The 19,320-nt window shown below is 47.2% G+C and overlaps 1 protein-coding gene across 3 annotated transcripts in view; it reads left to right on the top strand.

Moving 5' to 3' along the window:
- The window catches only part of mpped2a (metallophosphoesterase domain containing 2a), a 155,190-nt gene that overhangs the window by 55,590 nt on the left and 80,280 nt on the right, over positions 1–19,320 (top strand). For all 3 annotated transcript variants that reach the window (XM_071399897.1, XM_071399899.1, XM_071399898.1), the window contains exon 4: positions 750–975. In XM_071399897.1, coding sequence (XP_071255998.1) covers positions 750–975 — 226 coding nt within the window. The remainder of the gene's footprint in view (positions 1–749; positions 976–19,320) is intronic.

Genomic DNA, 19,320 nt, shown 5'->3' with positions numbered 1-19,320 from the left:
GGAGAAATCATTGATGTGGTCAGGTCGTTACTTTGAATGTATTGAATATAATAATGCACATTCTGGCCCTCCCCCTCTCTCTCTTTCTCTCCCTATCTCTCTGTCTCCCTCTCGCCCCCTCTCTCTCTCTCTCTCTCTCTCCCACTCTCTCTTTTTCTCTCTCTCCCCCTCTCTCTCTCTCTCTCTCTCTCTCTCTCTCCCTCTCTCGCCCCCTCTCTCTCTCTCTCTCTCTCTCCCACTCTCTCTTTTTCTCTCTCTCCCCCTCTCTCTCTCTCTCTCTCTCTCTCTCTCTCTCTCTCTTTTCTCTCTCTCTCCCATTCTCTCTCTTTTTCTCTCTCTCTCCCCCTCTCTCTCTTTCTCTCTCTCTCTCCACTCTCTCTCTTTCTCTCTCTCCCCCTCTCTCTCTCTCTATCTCTCTCTGTCTCTCTCTCGCCCCCTCTCTCTCTCTCTCTCTCTCCCATTCTCTCTCTTTTTCTCTCTCTCTCTCTTTCTCTCTCTATCTCTCTCTGTCTCCCTCGCTCCCCCCCCCTCTCTCTCTCTCTCTCTCTTCCACTCTCTCTTTTTCTCTCTCTCTCTCGCCCTCTCTCTCCCACTCTCTCTCTTTCTCTCTCGCCCCCTCTCTCGCCCTCTCTCTCCCGCTCTCTCGCTTTCTCTCTCGCCCCCTCTCTCGCCCTCTCTCTCCCGCTCTCTCTCTTTCTCTCTCGCCCCCTCTCTCTCTCTAACCCTTGTGTATGTTCTCTCCCCTCCAGGTGGTCTACCCTATGAGTTTAAGGTGGTGATAGCAGGGAACCATGAGCTGACCTTCGATAAGGACTTTATGGCCGAGCTGGTCAAGCAGGATTACTACCGTTTTCCCTCCGTGTCCAAACTGAAGCCCGAGGACTTTGATGACGTCCAGGACCTCCTCACTAACTGTGTGTACCTCCAGGACTCTGACGTCACCGTTAAAGGCTTCCGGATATATGGGACGCCATGGTAAGGAGGAATGGGATGACTGTTTACATGACTGTTTACTGTTTACATACAATCCCCACCACCTGAACGTGTGTGTGTGTGTGTGTGTGTGTGTGTGTGTGTGTGTGTGTGTGTGTGTGTGTGTGTGTGTGTGTGTGTGTGTGTGTGTGTGTGTGTGTGTGTGTGTGTGTGTGTGTGTGTGTGTGTGTGTGTGTATAGCAGGGTTGGGCTCAATTCGAATTGAAGACAGTCAATTCAGGAAGTAAACTAAAATTACAATTCAATAATTGAAAAAAAGGGCATTTATTTCCAATGACTTCTCAATAAACTGTGAAGCTTTTTGTTTCAAAAGTTTTAACATTTCTGAATGTTAAATTCAAATCACTTTCTGGCTGCCTTCAATAATAGAGTGGTGGATTCATTCATACCATCATCTATCAATGAATCCAGGCTGCATCACATCCGGCCGTGATTGGGTGTCCCACAGGGCGGCGACCTATTGGTCCAGCATCGTCTGGGTTTGGCCGGGGTAGGCCGTCATTGTAAATAAGAATTTGTTCTAAACTGACTTGCCTAGTTAAATAAAGGTTAAATATCTATATTTATTTATGTAATTGTCTAGTTGTAAATGGTAAACCTCCAACAGACTTTATATGACTTGCCTTGGTCCCGTGTTTTAACACACTGTTCCACCACTACAACTCTTCTAGATCCCTGAGGAAGGGTGTCTTACAGCAGGTTATCTTCCCTCATTCTCCTCTGTCCCCTCCCTATAGAGCATACACCAGGTTATCTTCCCTCATTCTCCTCTGTCCCCTCCCTATAGAGCATACACCAGGTTATCTTCCCTCATTCTCCTCTGTCCCCTCCCTATAGAGCATACACCAGGTTATCTTCCCTCATTCTCCTCTTTCCCCTCCCTATAGAGCATACAACAGGTTATCATCCCTCATTCTCCTCTGTCCCCTCCCTATAGAGCATACAGCAGGTTATCTTCCCTCATTCTCCTCTGTCCCCTCCCTATAGAAAATACAGCAGGTTATCTTCCCTCATTCTCCTCTGTCCCCTCCCTATAGAACATACACCAGGTTATCTTCCCTCATTCTCCTCTGTCCCCTCCCTATAGAAAATACAGCAGGTTATCTTCCCTCATTCTCCTCTGTCCCCTCCCTATAGAGCATACAGCAGGTTATCTTCCCTCATTCTCCTCTGTCCCCTCCCTATAGAGACACAGGCTTTGTACTCTGGTCCTGCCAGCTCACAGAGAGGCTCCACTGACACGCTGGCTGCTCATCCCAACACACACTGCTCCTTTATGGGGTTCCTCAGGCTTAGATTACGCCTGTGTTTTGACATGGAGGTTAAGTGATACATGTGGTACTGGAACACTGTGTCAATAGACAGTAGTCAGGAGTGTGTGTGTGTGTGTGTGTGTGTGTGTGTGTGTGTGTGTGTGTGTGTGTGTGTGTGTGTGTGTGTGTGTGTGTGTGTGTGTGTGTGTGTGTGTGTGTGTGTGTGTGTGTGTGTGTGTGTGTGTGTGTGTGTGTGTGTGTGTGTGTGTGTGTGTGTGTGCGTGTGCGTGCATTTGCATGTTGGTGGGGAGACAATGTGTACACGAGAGATAGGTGGCACACAGTGACAGTGTGTCAATAGATGTGTGTGTCTGGGTACTGGTGAGGGGAGGCTCATAATAATGGTGTCTGGGTACTGGTGAGGGGAGGCTCATAATAATGGTGTCTGGGTACTGGTGAGGGGAGGCTCATAATAATGGCTGGAATGGAGTGGATGGAATGGAATGAAACACATTCCTGCGGCCTAGCGGCTCCCCTCTCTCCTCTATGCAGGGACTTTCTCACAGGTTCTCTCTGATCTTTAAATAGGTAACCAGGTCACACCTCCGTCCTGTCGCGGGGCTATAATTAGCTGTTTAGCGGCTAGGCTAGGGAAGCAGTGGGTGCCAGAGGGGAGACGGATACGGCATTCCAGACATCACAGACACAGCAGCAGGCCAGACAGGGAGGAAACAGAGGGGGAGAGAACCAAAGGCTAGCACATAGTCAATATATCTTGATGTCTTCTCTCACCTGCTCCCTCTTTCTCTCTCCATCTCTTTTTCTCTCTTTTTCTCTCTCCCTCTTCCTCTTTCTCTCTCCATCTCTTTTTCTCTCTTTCTCTTCCTCCTTCTCTCCATCTCTTTTTCTCTCTTTCTCTCGTTCTCTTTCTCTCTCTCATCTCTTTTTCTCTCTTTCTCTTTCTCTCGTTCTCTCTCTCTCGTTCTTTCTCTTTCTCTCTCTCTCATTTTCTCTCTCTCTCTCTTTCTCAGTGCATGCTGGGAGTGTTTTGTAGTTGACAGGCTGGGTGAATGGCTCTGTCCTAACTTATTTTCTTGATTCTATCCTTGGTATTTTTTATTTTTTTTAAGTTAGATGGTGGAGGGTTAACACACTGTTAGTTTAACGGTACCCACTGTTTTTGTTAAAGTTAGGTAGGAAGAGGACAGAGTTTTAGTCTCCCGGGGCGTGGAAGGTGTGGTGTGCACGATGGCTTCGCAGCCTAGCGCAGAGGAGACACTGTTGTTACGGCAGGGATTCAGGTGTGTTCCTGAGAATGGAGTTCAGGTGGAACAGGTTCTGCTCGCGGTCGGTGAACAGGTCGGAGCTGAATTCATACATTCTGCTTCTAGAATGAACAAAGCTGTGGTTGTGTTTATGAAACGAGTGAATTTGGTGGGTAGGCTGATTGCTAGTGGAATATTTGTAAGGGATATGTTGGTGCCGATTTCTCCTCTTTCGACCAGGGTAGTAGTTGATAATCTGCCTCCGTTTATTACGGATGTTCTAAAGAGTCAGGTTGGTAAGTTTGCTAGGGGTTTCCGTGTACTGTCAGCAGGTTTTCAGTCAGATGCCGTTAAGCACGTTGTTTCGTTCCGGAGGCAAGTGTTTATGTTTCTGAACTACAATGAGCAACAGTTAAATGTGCACTTTAAAGTGAGGCATGGGGAGGGGCTCTACGCAGGGTTTGCCAGCACAGGTATTCTTCAGTGTTTTGAGTGTGGGGATTTGGGGCATAAGAGCTTTGCGTGCCCACATAAAGGCCGTAGACAAGGTGAGGATACAAGTGACTGTGGGGGAAATTGAGGTCAACATGCAAGGGGCCATGAGACGCAGGCAGCAGAGGCTGGGCCTAGTCATGCTATAGAGGGTGGTGTGGATGAGGCTGGGCCTAGTCATGCTATAGAGGGTGGTGTGGATGAGGCTGGGCCTAGTCATGCTATAGAGGGTGGTGTGGATGAGGCTGGGCCTAGTCATGCTATAGAGGGTGGTGTAGCTGAGGCTGGGTCTAGTCATGCTATGGATGGTGGTGTAGCTGAGGTTGGGCCTAGTCATGCTATAGAGGGTGGTGTGGATGAGGCTGGGTCTAGACATGCTATAGAGGGTGGTGTAGCTGAGGCTGGGCCTAGTCATGATATAGAGGGTGGTGTAGCTGAGGTTGGGCCTAGTCATGCTATAGAGGGTGGTGTGGATGAGGCTGGGTCTAGACATGCTATAGAGGGTGGTGTGGATGAGGCTGGGTCTAGTCAGGCTATAGAGGGTGGTATGGATGAGGCTGGGCCTAGTCATGCTATAGAGGGTGGTGTGGATGAGGCTGGGCCTAGACATGCTATAGAGTGTGGTGTGGATGAGTCTGGGCCTAGTCATGCTATAGAGGGTGGTGTAGCTGAGTCTGGGTCTAGTCATGCTATAGAGGGTGGTGTGGATGAGGCTGGGCCTAGTCATGCTATAGAGGGTGGTGTGGATGAGGCTGGGCCTAGTCATGCTATAGAGGGTGGTGTGGATGAGTCTGGGTCTAGTCATGCTATAGAGGGTGGTGTAGATGAGGATGGGTCTAGTCATGCTATAGAGGGTGGTGTGGATGAGGCTGGGTCTAGTCAGGCTACGGATGGTCGTGTAGATGAGGCTGGGCCTAGTCATGCTATAGAGGGTGGTGTAGATGAGGCTGGGTCTAGTCATGCTAGAGATGGTGGTGTAGCGGAGGCTGGGTCTAGTCATGTTATAGAGGGTGGTGTAGATGAGGCTGGGCCTAGTTAGGTTATGCTAGTGGATGAGGAGAGTATAGTGGGGAAGGGTAAGCGACTAGGGCTGGTGGAGGAGGGTGTCAGGCGGAAGAGGAAAAAGGGGGAGAAGAAAGGATTTGGGAGGGGAGAGGCCGGTGTGGTAAAAGGCACCAAGGAACCTTTGCCTGGTGCTGTTGGGGGAGGCCCCAACCTGAGAAAAAGGGCAGGTGGTCAGGATTGGAGATGGAGATGAGGAGGCCTTATTTTCAGACTCCTCCTCAATGGGTCCAGAGCTGACAGCCAGTCAGGCAGAGGGGACAAAGTACACGGTGAGGAAGCTGTCAAGGTTCCTAAATGAGGCTAAGGGGTCAAAAGTTAATCTTGAGTCTTTTTCTTGCGATCCGGGAAACTTTTAAAGATCAGTACAACACGCTATGAAAAATGGTGCATGGCATGGTGTCATCTCACCCAGGAAGTGGGTCACAACCGTGCGTAAAGGTCTACCTTCAGACGCTGTTTAGATGAATAGTTTTTTTCTGTCACTGGAGCTTTTTGAGCTTTGCTATTGGTCTCTTTGTTCTTTGTAAGAACTAGGTTCTCCATGCTCAAGGAGATGGATGCTCCCAGCTCCTTCTTCTTTGGTTTGGAAAGACAGAGCGGTGAAGCCAAAGGTATGCATTGTCTCCGGCTGTCTGATGGGCGGGTGACCTCTGTGGAGGGGAAAATGCGGGAGCGGACTGTGGAGGTTTATACTGAGTTGTATAGGTGCAGAACTGTGTGATCCTATGTGGTGGGGGAGATGCGGAGCGGACTGTGGAGGTTTATACTGAGTTGTATAGGGCAGAACTGTGTGATCCTATGTGGTGGGGGAGATGCGGAGCGGACTGTGGAGGTTTATACTGAGTTGTATAGGTGCAGAACTGTGTGATCCTATGTGGTGGGGGAGATGCGGAGCGGACTGTGGAGGTTTATACTGAGTTGTATAGGTGCAGAACTGTGTGATCCTATGTGGTGGGGGAGATGCGGAGCGGACTGTGGAGGTTTATACTGAGTTGTATAGGTGCAGAACTGTGTGATCCTATGTGGTGGGGGAGATGCGGAGCGGACTGTGGAGGTTTATACTGAGTTGTATAGGTGCAGAACTGTGTGATCCTATGTGTGCTCAGGTCTTGTTTGCAGAACTCCCTAAGCTCTCTCTGGCACAGAGGGATGAAATGGGCATTCCTCTGTTGTCCCATGAACTAGCAGAGGCCGTAACCCAGATGTCACTCGGCCGTACACCGGGGGTCGATGGACTCCCAGTGGAGTTTTATAAAAATTCTGGGGAATAATTGGACTGGACATCTTTTGCGTGTTGCGTGAGTGCGTCAGGGTAGGAAAGTTGCCGATGAGCTGCTGTCGTGCGGCTCTGACTCTTCTTCCCAAAAAATGGGACTTGTGTGAACTTAGGAACTGGAGGCCTGTGGCATTGCTCTGTGCGGAGACTACAATATATTTGCCAAGGTCCTCGCTAACAGATTGAAGTCCCATCTGGATTCTATTGTACACAAGGACCAGACATATTGTGTACCGGGACGCTCCATCATGGACAACTTGTTCTTAATCAGGGACATGTTGGACTTTTCGAGAGGTTCTAATGTGAACTTTGGACTGGTCTCTTTAGATCAAGAGAAGGCTTTTGATAGAGTGGACCATGAGTATCTGTTTAATGTAATGTTTGGGGAAAGGTTTTTTGGCCTGTGTGAAGATGGTGTATGCTGGGGCGTCATGTGTGAAGATGGTGTATGCTGGGGCGTCATGTATGGTCAAGTTGGGAGGGGGGCTCAGCAGGCCAGTCTGCGTGAGACGGGGCATTAGACAAGGATGCCCTCTATCGGGGCAGTTATATACACTAGCCATTGAGCCTTTTTTGAGCCTGCTACGCAGGAGACTGCAGGGAGTGTGCTGGACAGGGATGGGTGTGTTGACAGGCATAGCAGTGTCAGCGTATGCAGATTACGTTTCTGTGATGGTCAGGGATGGGCAGGATATGCAAGCACTAGAGACTAGTCTGAAGTTGTACGAGGGAGCTTCGTCGGCTAAGGTGAACTGGGGCAAGTGCAAAGCTCTGTTATGTTGGGCATGGAAGGGATAGGGCCCCTCTTCTGCTTCCAGGGGGTTTGCAGTGGGGTTGTGAAGGGCTTACAATTTTTGGGTCTGTGACAGCCAACAGGGGTGGGCTTTCACAGGCAGTGGTGTCAAGACTGGCCAGGTGCAGGTGGCTCCTGTCCCAAGTGTCATATAGAGGGAGAATGCTGATAATCAACAACCTGGTGGCATCTTCCCTGTGGCATAAACTGGCTGGGGGTGGAGTTTACTGTCGGGATGTCGATAATGGGGTGCAGGTATTCAAAGAAGGAGAAGGCCAAATGTGTGTTGTTGAATTTTCTTTCAAAGTTGTCTATTTGGCTAACAAGGAGGAACAGGGTCAAAGGTGGGGGATAACAAACCCTTTACTATAATTTAATGGGATGGTCTCTGCACGCCTTAGGGTGGAATTTGAGTTGTATAAAATGATAGAAAGTGCAGAGATGTTTCAGGAGATATGGTGTGTCGGGGGGCTGTCTGTACAGCTGGGGAAGATGGGTTGGGTTGGAGATACGGTTGTAGAAGTGGTGAGGTTTGGGTTATTGTTTCGTGTTGTTTTGTATTGTGGAGCAAGGTGAGTATGAGGTACAGGGATATTTGTTTTTTTGTCTTAATAAGGGGGAGTGGGGGGGTTTAATGAAATGAGAATGTATCATTAAATAAAGACAAAAAGTCTCTCTCTCTCTCTCTCTCGTTCTTTCTCTCTGTTTTCTCTCTCTCTGGCTCTCTCCCACATTCTCTCACTCTCGTTCTCTCTTTCTCTGTCCTTCTCGCTCTTCCTCTTTCTCTCTCTCTCTTCCTTTTTCTCTCTCTCTCTCGGTTTTCTTCTCTCAGTCTCTGGCTCTTTACTCACTATTTCCCTCTCTCAATATTTCTTCCCTGCCTTTCCTCTTTCTTTTTCCCATCTGTCTCTTTCCTTCTCTCTTTCTCCATCCCTGTTACGAGAGAAAGCCACTCCCCCTCCCTCCCTGGTGTGTGTTTACTGTGAAGGCTGCTAAGTGTCTGTTGTGACAGCTTGGGGTCATGTGAGAGGCAGAGGGGACAGCTTGGGGGTCTGGTGAGAGGCAGAGGGGACAGCTTGCCCCCCCCCCCCCCCCCCCCCACACACACCACCTCTCTCGCCCCCCTCACGCCAGTGTCCGTGTGGCCTGAGGTCTGGCGTACAACAGTCCTCTGTCCAGTGTGAGGTCTCACTTAGCTCCACACTGACCCCAACACTACACCACGTGGGTGACCTGGTGAAGTGGACAGCTGAGAGCGTTGCTCAGACAAGTGGGTTTCAACCTTCTGGGTCCAGCATAGAATGGCACCCTTTTATTCCTAATTTAAGTTCAGGGGGTAAGGTTAAGGTTTGGGACGGGGCTAGTGGTTAAAATCACAGTATAATAATGGCTATTGCCTAGACCAACACGGTACACCCCAACCTAACAGTACACTACACCCCAGCCTAACAGTACACTACACCCCAACCTAACAGTACACTACACCCCAGCCTAACAGTACACTACACCCCAGCCTAACAGTACACTACATCCCAGCCTAACAGTACACTACACCCCAACCTAACAGTACACTACACCCCAGCCTAACAGTACACTACATCCCAACCTAACAGTACACTACACCCCAACCTAACAGTACACTACACCCCAACCTAACAGTACACTACACCCCAACCTAACAGTACACTACACCCCAGCCTAACAGTACACTACACCCCAACCGAACAGTACACTACACCCTCTACTGCTGCTGCTGCTATAGAGCTAGTGTTTAATACTCTCCTCCATCTCTATGTTGACTGGTGTTTAATACTCTCCTCCATCTCTATGTTGACTGGTGTTTAATACTCTCCTCCATCTCTATGTTGACTGGTGTTTAATACTCTCATCTATGTTGACTGGTGTTTAATACTCTCCTCCATCTCTATGTTGACTGGTGTTTAATACTCTCCTCTATGTTGACTGGTGTTTAATACTCTCCTCCATCTCTATGTTGACTGGTGTTTAATACTCTCCTCTATGTTGACTGGTGTTTAATACTCTTCTCCACCTCTATGTTGACTGGTGTTTAATACTCTCCTCTATGTTGACTGGTGTTTAATACTCTTCTCCATCTCTATGTTGACTGGTGTTTAATACTCTCCTCCATCTCTATGTTGACTGGTGTTTAATACTCTCCTCCATCTCTATGTTGACTGGTGTTTAATACTCTCCTCCATCTCTATGTTGACTGGTGTTTAATACTCTCCTCCATCTCTATGTTGACTGGTGTTTAATACTCTCCTCCATCTCTATGTTGACTGGTGTTTAATACTCTTCTCCATCTCTATGTTGACTGGTGTTTAATACTCTCCTCTATCTCTATGTTGACTGGTGTTTAATACTCTCCTCCATCTCTATGTTGACTGGTGTTTAATACTCTTCTCCATCTCTATGTTGACTGGTGTTTAATACTCTCCTCCATCTATATGTTGACTGGTGTTTAATACTCTCCTCTATGTTGACTGGTGTTTAATACTCTCCTCTATGTTGACTGGTGTTTAATACTCTCCTCTATGTTGACTGGTGTTTAATACTCTTCTCCATCTCTATGTTGACTGGTGTTTAATACTCTCCTCTATGTTGACTGGTGTTTAATACTCTCCTCTATCTCTATGTTGACTGGTGTTTAATACTCTCCTCCATCTCCATGTTGACTGGTGTTTAATACTCTCCTCTATCTCTATGTTGATTGGTGTTTAATACTCTCCTCCATCTCTATGTTGACTGGTGTTTAATCCTCTTCTCCATCTCTATGTTGACTGGTGTTTAATACTCTCCTCTATCTCTATGTTGACTGGTGTTTAATACTCTCCTCCATCTCTATGTTGACTGGTGTTTAATACTCTCCTCCATCTCTATGTTGACTGGTGTTTAATACTCCCCTTTATCTCTATGTTGACTGGTGTTTAATACTCTCCTCCATCTCTATGTTGACTGGTGTTTAATACTCTCCTCCATCTCTATGTTGACTGGTGTTTAATACTCTCTTCCATCTCTATGTTGACTGGTGTTTAATACTCCCCTCTATCTCTATGTTGACTGGTGTTTAATACTCTCCTCCATCTCTATGTTGACTGGTGTTTAATACTCCCCTCTATCTCTATGTTGACTGGTGTTTAATACTCTCCTCCATCTCTATGTTGACTGGTGTTTAATACTCTCCTCCATCTCTATGTTGACTGGTGTTTAATACTCTCCTCCATCTATATGTTGACTGGTGTTTAATACTCTCCTCTATGTTGACTGGTGTTTAATACTCTCCTCTATGTTGACTGGTGTTTAATACTCTCCTCCATCTCTATGTTGACTGGTGTTTAATACTCTTCTCCAGCTCTATGTTGACTGGTGTTTAATACTCTCCTCCATCTCTATGTTGACTGGTGTTTAATACTCTCCTCCATCTCTATGTTGACTGGTGTTTAATACTCCCCTCTATCTCTATGTTGACTGGTGTTTAATACTCTCCTCCATCTCTATGTTGACTGGTGTTTAATACTCTTCTCCAGCTCTATGTTGACTGGTGTTTAATACTCTCCTCCATCTCTATGTTGACTGGTGTTTAATACTCCCCTCTATCTCTATGTTGACTGGTGTTTAATACTCTCCTCCATCTCTATGTTGACTGGTGTTTAATACTCTCCTCCATCTCTATGTTGACTGGTGTTTAATACTCTCCTCCATCTCTATGTTGACTGGTGTTTAATACTCTCCTCTATGTTGACTGGTGTTTAATACTCTCCTCTATGTTGACTGGTGTTTAATACTCTTCTCCATCTCTATGTTGACTGGTGTTTAATACTCTCCTCTATGTTGACTGGTGTTTAATACTCTCCTCCATCTCTATGTTGACTGGTGTTTAATACTCTCCTCTATGTTGACTGGTGTTTAATACTCTCTCCATCTCTATGTTGACTGGTGTTTAATACTCTCCTCCATCTCTATGTTGACTGGTGTTTAATACTCTCCTCTATGTTGACCAACCAGACTATGAGAGAAAGCATTAAGCCATGACGGAGACGGAGAACAGGCTCCACTAACAGATGCTTAGCAGAGCTGATACCTAAACCAGCTGCCCCCTGTGACCCAACTACACACACACACACACACACACACACACACACACACACACACACACACACACACACACACACACACACACACACACACACACACACACACACACACACACACACACACACACACACACACACACACACACACACACACACACACACACACACAGACTCATAGGGGACAGTTCAATCAGTCAATCATAGTTATTTATAAAGCCCCTTTTACATCAGCAGTTGTCACAAAGTGCTTATACAGAAACCCCCTAGAAAGGCTGGAACCTAGGAAGAAACCTAGAGAGGAGCCAGTCCTCTTCTGGCTGTGCCGGGTGGAGATTATAAGAGTACGTGGCCATTAAGGCCAGATCGTTCTTCAAGATGTTCAAACGTTCATAGATGACCAGCAGGGTCAAATAATAATCACAGTGGTTGTATAGTGTGCAACAGATCAGCACCTCAGGAGTAAATGTCAGTTGGCTTTTCATAGCCGAGCATTCAGAGGTTGAGACAGAAGGTGAGGAAGAGAAAGGGAGGGAGAAGAAACAGCAGGTCCGGGACAAAGTAGCGCGACCAGTGAACAGGTCAGGGTTCCGTCACCGCAGGCAGCACAGCAGAAACTGGATCAGCAGCACGACCAGGTGGTCTGGGGACAGTCATCAGGCCAGGTAGTCCTGAGGCAGGCTCTTAGGGCTCAGGTCCCCCGGGACCTGAGCCCATCATTGAAATGATGTGGAAACAGTGTTGATTCAACCAGTGTGTGCCCAGTGGGACATCTCTAGATGGTAACGCTGCACAGTCTTCCACATTACTAGTGATGACAGTAGGACGTCTCTAGATGGGTAACGCTGCACAGTCTTCCACATTACTAGTGATGACAGTGGGACATCTCTAGATGGGTAACGCTGCACAGTCTTCCACATTACTAGTGATGACAGTGGGACGTCTCTAGATGGGTAACGCTGCACAGTCTTCCACATTACTAGTGATGACAGTGTGACATCTCTAGATGGGTAACGCTGCACAGTCTTCCACATTACTAGTGATGACAGTGGGACGTCTCTAGATGGGTAACGCTGCACAGTCTTCCACATTACTAGTGATGACAGTGGGACATCACTAGATGGGTAACGCTGCACAGTCTTCCACATTACTAGTGATGACAGTGGGACGTCTCTAGATGGGTAACGCTGCACAGTCTTCCACATTACTAGTGATGACAGTGGGACGTCTCTAGATGGGTAACGCTGCACAGTCTTCCACATTACTAGTGATGACAGTAAGACATCTCTAGATGGGTAACGCTGCACAGTCTTCCACATTACTAGTGATGACAGTGGGACGTCTCTAGATGGGTAACGCTGCACAGTCTTCCACATTACTAGTGATGACAGTGGGACGTCTCTAGATGGGTAACGCTGCACAGTCTTCCACATTACTAGTGATGACAGTAAGACATCTCTAGATGGGTAACGCTGCACAGTCTTCCACATTACTAGTGATGACAGTGGGACGTCTCTAGATGGGTAACGCTGCACAGTCTTCCACATTACTAGTGATGACAGTAAGACATCTCTAGATGGGTAACGCTGCACAGTCTTCCACATTACTAGTGATGACAGTAAGACATCTCTAGATGGGTAACGCTGCACAGTCTTCCACATTACTAGTGATGACAGTAAGACATCTCTAGATGGGTAACGCTGCACAGTCTTCCACATTACTAGTGATGACAGTGTGACATCTCTAGATGGGTAACGCTGCACAGTCTTCCACATTACTAGTGATGACAGTGGGACATCTCTAGATGGGTAACGCTGCACAGTCTTCCACATTACTAGTGATGACAGTGGGACATCACTAGATGGGTAACGCTGCACAGTCTTCCACATTACTAGTGATGACAGTGAGACATCTCTAGATGGGTAACGCTGCACAGTCTTCCACATTACTAGTGATGACAGTGGGACATCTCTAGATGGGTAACGCTGCACAGTCTTCCACATTACTAGTGATGACAGTGGGACATCTCTAGATGGGTAACGCTGCACAGTCTTCCACATTACTAGTGATGACAGTAAGACATCTCTAGATGGGTAACGATGCACAGTCTTCCACATTACTAGTGATGACAGTGGGACGTCTCTAGATGGGTAACGCTGCACAGTCTTCCACATTACTAGTGATGACAGTAAGACATCTCTAGATGGGTAACGCTGCACAGTCTTCCACATTACTAGTGATGACAGTGTGACATCTCTAGATGGGTAACGCTGCACAGTCTTCCACATTACTAGTGATGACAGTAAGACATCTCTAGATGGGTAACGCTGCACAGTCTTCCACATTACTAGTGATGACAGTGTGACATCTCTAGATGGGTAACGCTGCACAGTCTTCCACATTACTAGTGATGACAGTGGGACATCTCTAGATGGGTAACGCTGCACAGTCTTCCACATTACTAGTGATGACAGTGTGACATCTCTAGATGGGTAACGCTGCACAGTCTTCCACATTACTAGTGATGACAGTGAGACATCTCTAGATGGGTAACGCTGCACAGTCTTCCACATTACTAGTGATGACAGTGGGACATCTCTAGATGGGTAACGCTGCACAGTCTTCCACATTACTAGTGATGACAGTAGGACATCTCTAGATGGTAACGCTGCAGTCTTCCACATTACTAGTGATGACAGTGGGACATCTCTAGATGGGTAACGCTGCACAGTCTTCCACATTACTAGTGATGACAGTAGGACGTCTCTAGATGGGTAACGCTGCACAGTCTTCCACATTACTAGTGATGACAGTGGGACATCTCTAGATGGGTAACGCTGCACAGTCTTCCACATTACTAGTGATGACAGTGGGACATCTCTAGAAGGGTAACGCTGCACAGTCTTCCACATTACTAGTGATGACAGTGGGACATCTCTAGATGGGTAACGCTGCACAGTCTTCCACATTACTAGTGATGACAGTGGGACATCTCTAGATGGGTAACGCTGCAGTCTTCCACATTACTAGTGATGACAGTGGGACATCTCTAGATGGGTAACGCTGCAGTCTTCCACATTACTAGTGATGACAGTGTGACATCTCTAGATGGGTAACGCTGCACAGTCTTCCACATTACTAGTGATGACAGTAGGACGTCTCTAGATGGGTAACGCTGCACAGTCTTCCACATTACTAGTGATGACAGTGGGACATCTCTAGATGGGTAACGCTGCACAGTCTTCCACATTACTAGTGATGACAGTGGGACATCTCTAGATGGGTAACGCTGCACAGTCTTCCACATTACTAGTGATGACAGTGGGACATCTCTAGATGGGTAACGCTGCACAGTCTTCAACATTACTAGTGATGACAGTGGGACATCTCTAGATGGGTAACGCTGCACAGTCTTCCACATTACTAGTGATGACAGTGTGACATCTCTAGATGGGTAACGCTGCACAGTCTTCCACATTACTAGTGATGACAGTGTGACATCTCTAGATGGGTAACGCTGCACAGTCTTCCACATTACTAGTGATGACAGTGGGACATCTCTAGATGGGTAACGCTGCACAGTCTTCCACATTACTAGTGATGACAGTGGGACATCTCTAGATGGGTAACGCTCCAGTCTTCCACATTACTAGTGATGACAGTGGGACATCTCTAGATGGGTAACGCTGCACAGTCTTCCACATTACTAGTGATGACAGTGGGACATCTCTAGATGGGTAACGCTGCACAGTCTTCCACATTACTAGTGATGACAGTGAGACATCTCTAGATGGGTAACGCTGCACAGTCTTCCACATTACTAGTGATGACAGTGGGACATCTCTAGATGGGTAACGCTGCACAGTCTTCCACATTACTAGTGATGACAGTGGGACGTCTCTAGATGGGTAACGCTGCACAGTCTTCCACATTACTAGTGATGACAGTGTGACATCTCTAGATGGGTAACGCTGCACAGTCTTCCACATTACTAGTGATGACAGTAGGACGTCTCTAGATGGGTAACGCTGCACAGTCTTCCACATTACTAGTGATGACAGTGGGACATCTCTAGATGGGTAACGCTGCACAGTCTTCCACATTACTAGTGATGACAGTGGGACATCTCTAGATGGGTAACGCTGCACAGTCTTCCACATTACTAGTGATGACAGTGTGACATCTCTAGATGGGTAACGCTGCACAGTCTTCCACATTACTAGTGATGACAGTGAGACATCTCTAGATGGGTAACGCTGCACAGTCTTCCACATTACTAGTGATGACAGTGGGACATCTCTAGATGGGTAACGCTGCAGTCTTCCACATTACTAGTGATGACAGTGTGACATCTCTAGATGGGTAACGCTGCACAGTCTTCCACATTACTAGTGATGACAGTGGGACATCTCTAGATGGGTAACGCTGCACAGTCTTCCACATTACTAGTGATGACAGTGTGACATCTCTAGATGGGTAACGCTGCACAGTCTTCCACATTACTAGTGATGACAGTGGGACATCTCTAGATGGGTAACGCTGCAGTCTTCCACATTACTAGTGATGACAGTGGGACATCTCTAGATGGGTAACGCTGCACAGTCTTCCACATTACTAGTGATGACAGTAGGACGTCTCTAGATGGGTAACGCTGCACAGTCTTCCACATTACTAGTGATGACAGTGGGACATCTCTAGATGGGTAACGCTGCACAGTCTTCCACATTACTAGTGATGACAGTGGGACGTCTCTAGATGGGTAACGCTGCACAGTCTTCCACATTACTAGTGATGACAGTGTGACATCTCTAGATGGGTAACGCTGCACAGTCTTCCACATTACTAGTGATGACAGTGAGACATCTCTAGATGGGTAACGCTGCACAGTCTTCCACATTACTAGTGATGACAGTGGGACATCTCTAGATGGGTAACGCTGCACAGTCTTCCACATTACTAGTGATGACAGTGGGACATCTCTAGATGGGTAACGCTGCACAGTCTTCCACATTACTAGTGATGACAGTGGGACATCTCTAGATGGGTAACGCTGCACAGTCTTCCACATTACTAGTGATGACAGTGGGACATCTCTAGATGGGTAACGCTGCACAGTCTTCAACATTACTAGTGATGACAGTGGGACATCTCTAGATGGGTAACGCTGCACAGTCTTCCACATTACTAGTGATGACAGTGTGACATCTCTAGATGGGTAACGCTGCACAGTCTTCCACATTACTAGTGATGACAGTGTGACATCTCTAGATGGGTAACGCTGCACAGTCTTCCACATTACTAGTGATGACAGTGGGACATCTCTAGATGGGTAACGCTGCACAGTCTTCCACATTACTAGTGATGACAGTGGGACATCTCTAGATGGGTAACGCTGCAGTCTTCCACATTACTAGTGATGACAGTGGGACATCTCTAGATGGGTAACGCTGCACAGTCTTCCACATTACTAGTGATGACAGTGAGACATCTCTAGATGGGTAACGCTGCACAGTCTTCCACATTACTAGTGATGACAGTGGGACATCTCTAGATGGGTAACGCTGCAGTCTTCCACATTACTAGTGATGACAGTGTGACATCTCTAGATGGGTAACGCTGCACAGTCTTCCACATTACTAGTGATGACAGTAGGACGTCTCTAGATGGGTAACGCTGCACAGTCTTCCACATTACTAGTGATGACAGTGGGACATCTCTAGATGGGTAACGCTGCACAGTCTTCCACATTACTAGTGATGACAGTGGGACGTCTCTAGATGGGTAACGCTGCACAGTCTTCCACATTACTAGTGATGACAGTGTGACATCTCTAGATGGGTAACGCTGCACAGTCTTCCACATTACTAGTGATGACAGTGAGACATCTCTAGATGGGTAACGCTGCACAGTCTTCCACATTACTAGTGATGACAGTGGGACATCTCTAGATGGGTAACGCTGCACAGTCTTCCACATTACTAGTGATGACAGTAGGACGTCTCTAGATGGGTAACGCTGCACAGTCTTCCACATTACTAGTGATGACAGTGGGACATCTCTAGATGGGTAACGCTGCACAGTCTTCCACATTACTAGTGATGACAGTAGGACGTCTCTAGATGGGTAACGCTGCACAGTCTTCCACATTACTAGTGATGACAGTGAGACATCTCTAGATGGGTAACGCTGCACAGTCTTCCACATTACTAGTGATGACAGTGTGACATCTCTAGATGGGTAACGCTGCACAGTCTTCCACATTACTAGTGATGACAGTAGGACGTCTCTAGATGGGTAACGCTGCACAGTCTTCCACATTACTAGTGATGACAGTGGGACATCTCTAGATGGGTAACGCTGCACAGTCTTCCACATTACTAGTGATGACAGTGGGACATCTCTAGATGGGTAACGCTGCACAGTCTTCCACATTACTAGTGATGACAGTGGGACGTCTCTAGATGGGTAACGCTGCACAGTCTTCCACATTACTAGTGATGACAGTGGGACATCTCTAGATGGGTAACGCTGCACAGTCTTCCACATTACTAGTGATGACAGTGTGACATCTCTAGATGGGTAACGCTGCACAGTCTTCCACATTACTAGTGATGACAGTGAGACATCTCTAGATGGGTAACGCTGCACAGTCTTCCACATTACTAGTGATGACAGTGGGACGTCTCTAGATGGGTAACGCTGCAGTCTTCCACATTACTAGTGATGACAGTGGGACATCTCTAGATGGGTAACGCTGCACAGTCTTCCACATTACTAGTGATGACAGTAGGACGTCTCTAGATGGGTAACGCTGCACAGTCTTCCACATTACTAGTGATGACAGTGGGACATCTCTAGATGGGTAACGCTGCACAGTCTTCCACATTACTAGTGATGACAGTGTGACATCTCTAGATGGGTAACGCTGCACAGTCTTCCACATTACTAGTGATGACAGTGTGACATCTCTAGATGGGTAACGCTGCACAGTCTTCCACATTACTAGTGATGACAGTGTGACATCTCTAGATGGGTAACGCTGCACAGTCTTCCACATTACTAGTGATGACAGTGGGACGTCTCTAGATGGGTAACGCTGCACAGTCTTCCACATTACTAGTGATGACAGCGGGACGTCTCTAGATGGGTAACGCTGCACAGTCTTCCACATTACTAGTGATGACAGTGTGACATCTCTAGATGGGTAACGCTGCACAGTCTTCCACATTACTAGTGATGACAGTGAGACATCTCTAGATGGGTAACGCTGCACAGTCTTCCACATTACTAGTGATGACAGCGGGACGTCTCTAGATGGGTAACGCTGCACAGTCTTCCACATTACTAGTGATGACAGTGTGACATCTCTAGATGGGTAACGCTGCACAGTCTTCCACATTACTAGTGATGACAGTGAGACATCTCTAGATGGGTAACGCTGCACAGTCTTCCACATTACTAGTGATGACAGTGTGACATCTCTAGATGGGTAACGCTGCACAGTCTTCCACATTACTCGTGATGACAGTGTGACATCTCTAGATGGGTAACGCTGCACAGTCTTCCACATTACTAGTGATGACAGTGAGACATCTCTAGATGGGTAACGCTGCACAGTCTTCCACATTACTAGTGATGACAGTGAGACATCTCTAGATGGGTAACGCTGCACAGTCTTCCACATTACTAGTGATGACAGTGGGACATCTCTAGATGGGTAACGCTGCAGTCTTCCACATTACTAGTGATGACAGTGTGACATCTCTAGATGGGTAACGCTGCACAGTCTTCCACATTACTAGTGATGACAGTAGGACGTCTCTAGATGGGTAACGCTGCACAGTCTTCCACATTACTAGTGATGACAGTGGGACATCTCTAGATGGGTAACGCTGCACAGTCTTCCACATTACTAGTGATGACAGTGGGACATCTCTAGATGGGTAACGCTGCACAGTCTTCCACATTACTAGTGATGACAGTGTGACATCTCTAGATGGGTAACGCTGCACAGTCTTCCACATTACTAGTGATGACAGTGGGACATCTCTAGATGGGTAACGCTGCACAG

This window comes from Salvelinus alpinus, chromosome 5, assembly GCF_045679555.1.
Source record: "Salvelinus alpinus chromosome 5, SLU_Salpinus.1, whole genome shotgun sequence".
Lineage (NCBI taxonomy): Eukaryota > Metazoa > Chordata > Actinopteri > Salmoniformes > Salmonidae > Salvelinus > Salvelinus alpinus.
Note: the sequence above shows the minus strand (reverse complement) of the source record. Positions and strands in the feature narration are given on the sequence as shown.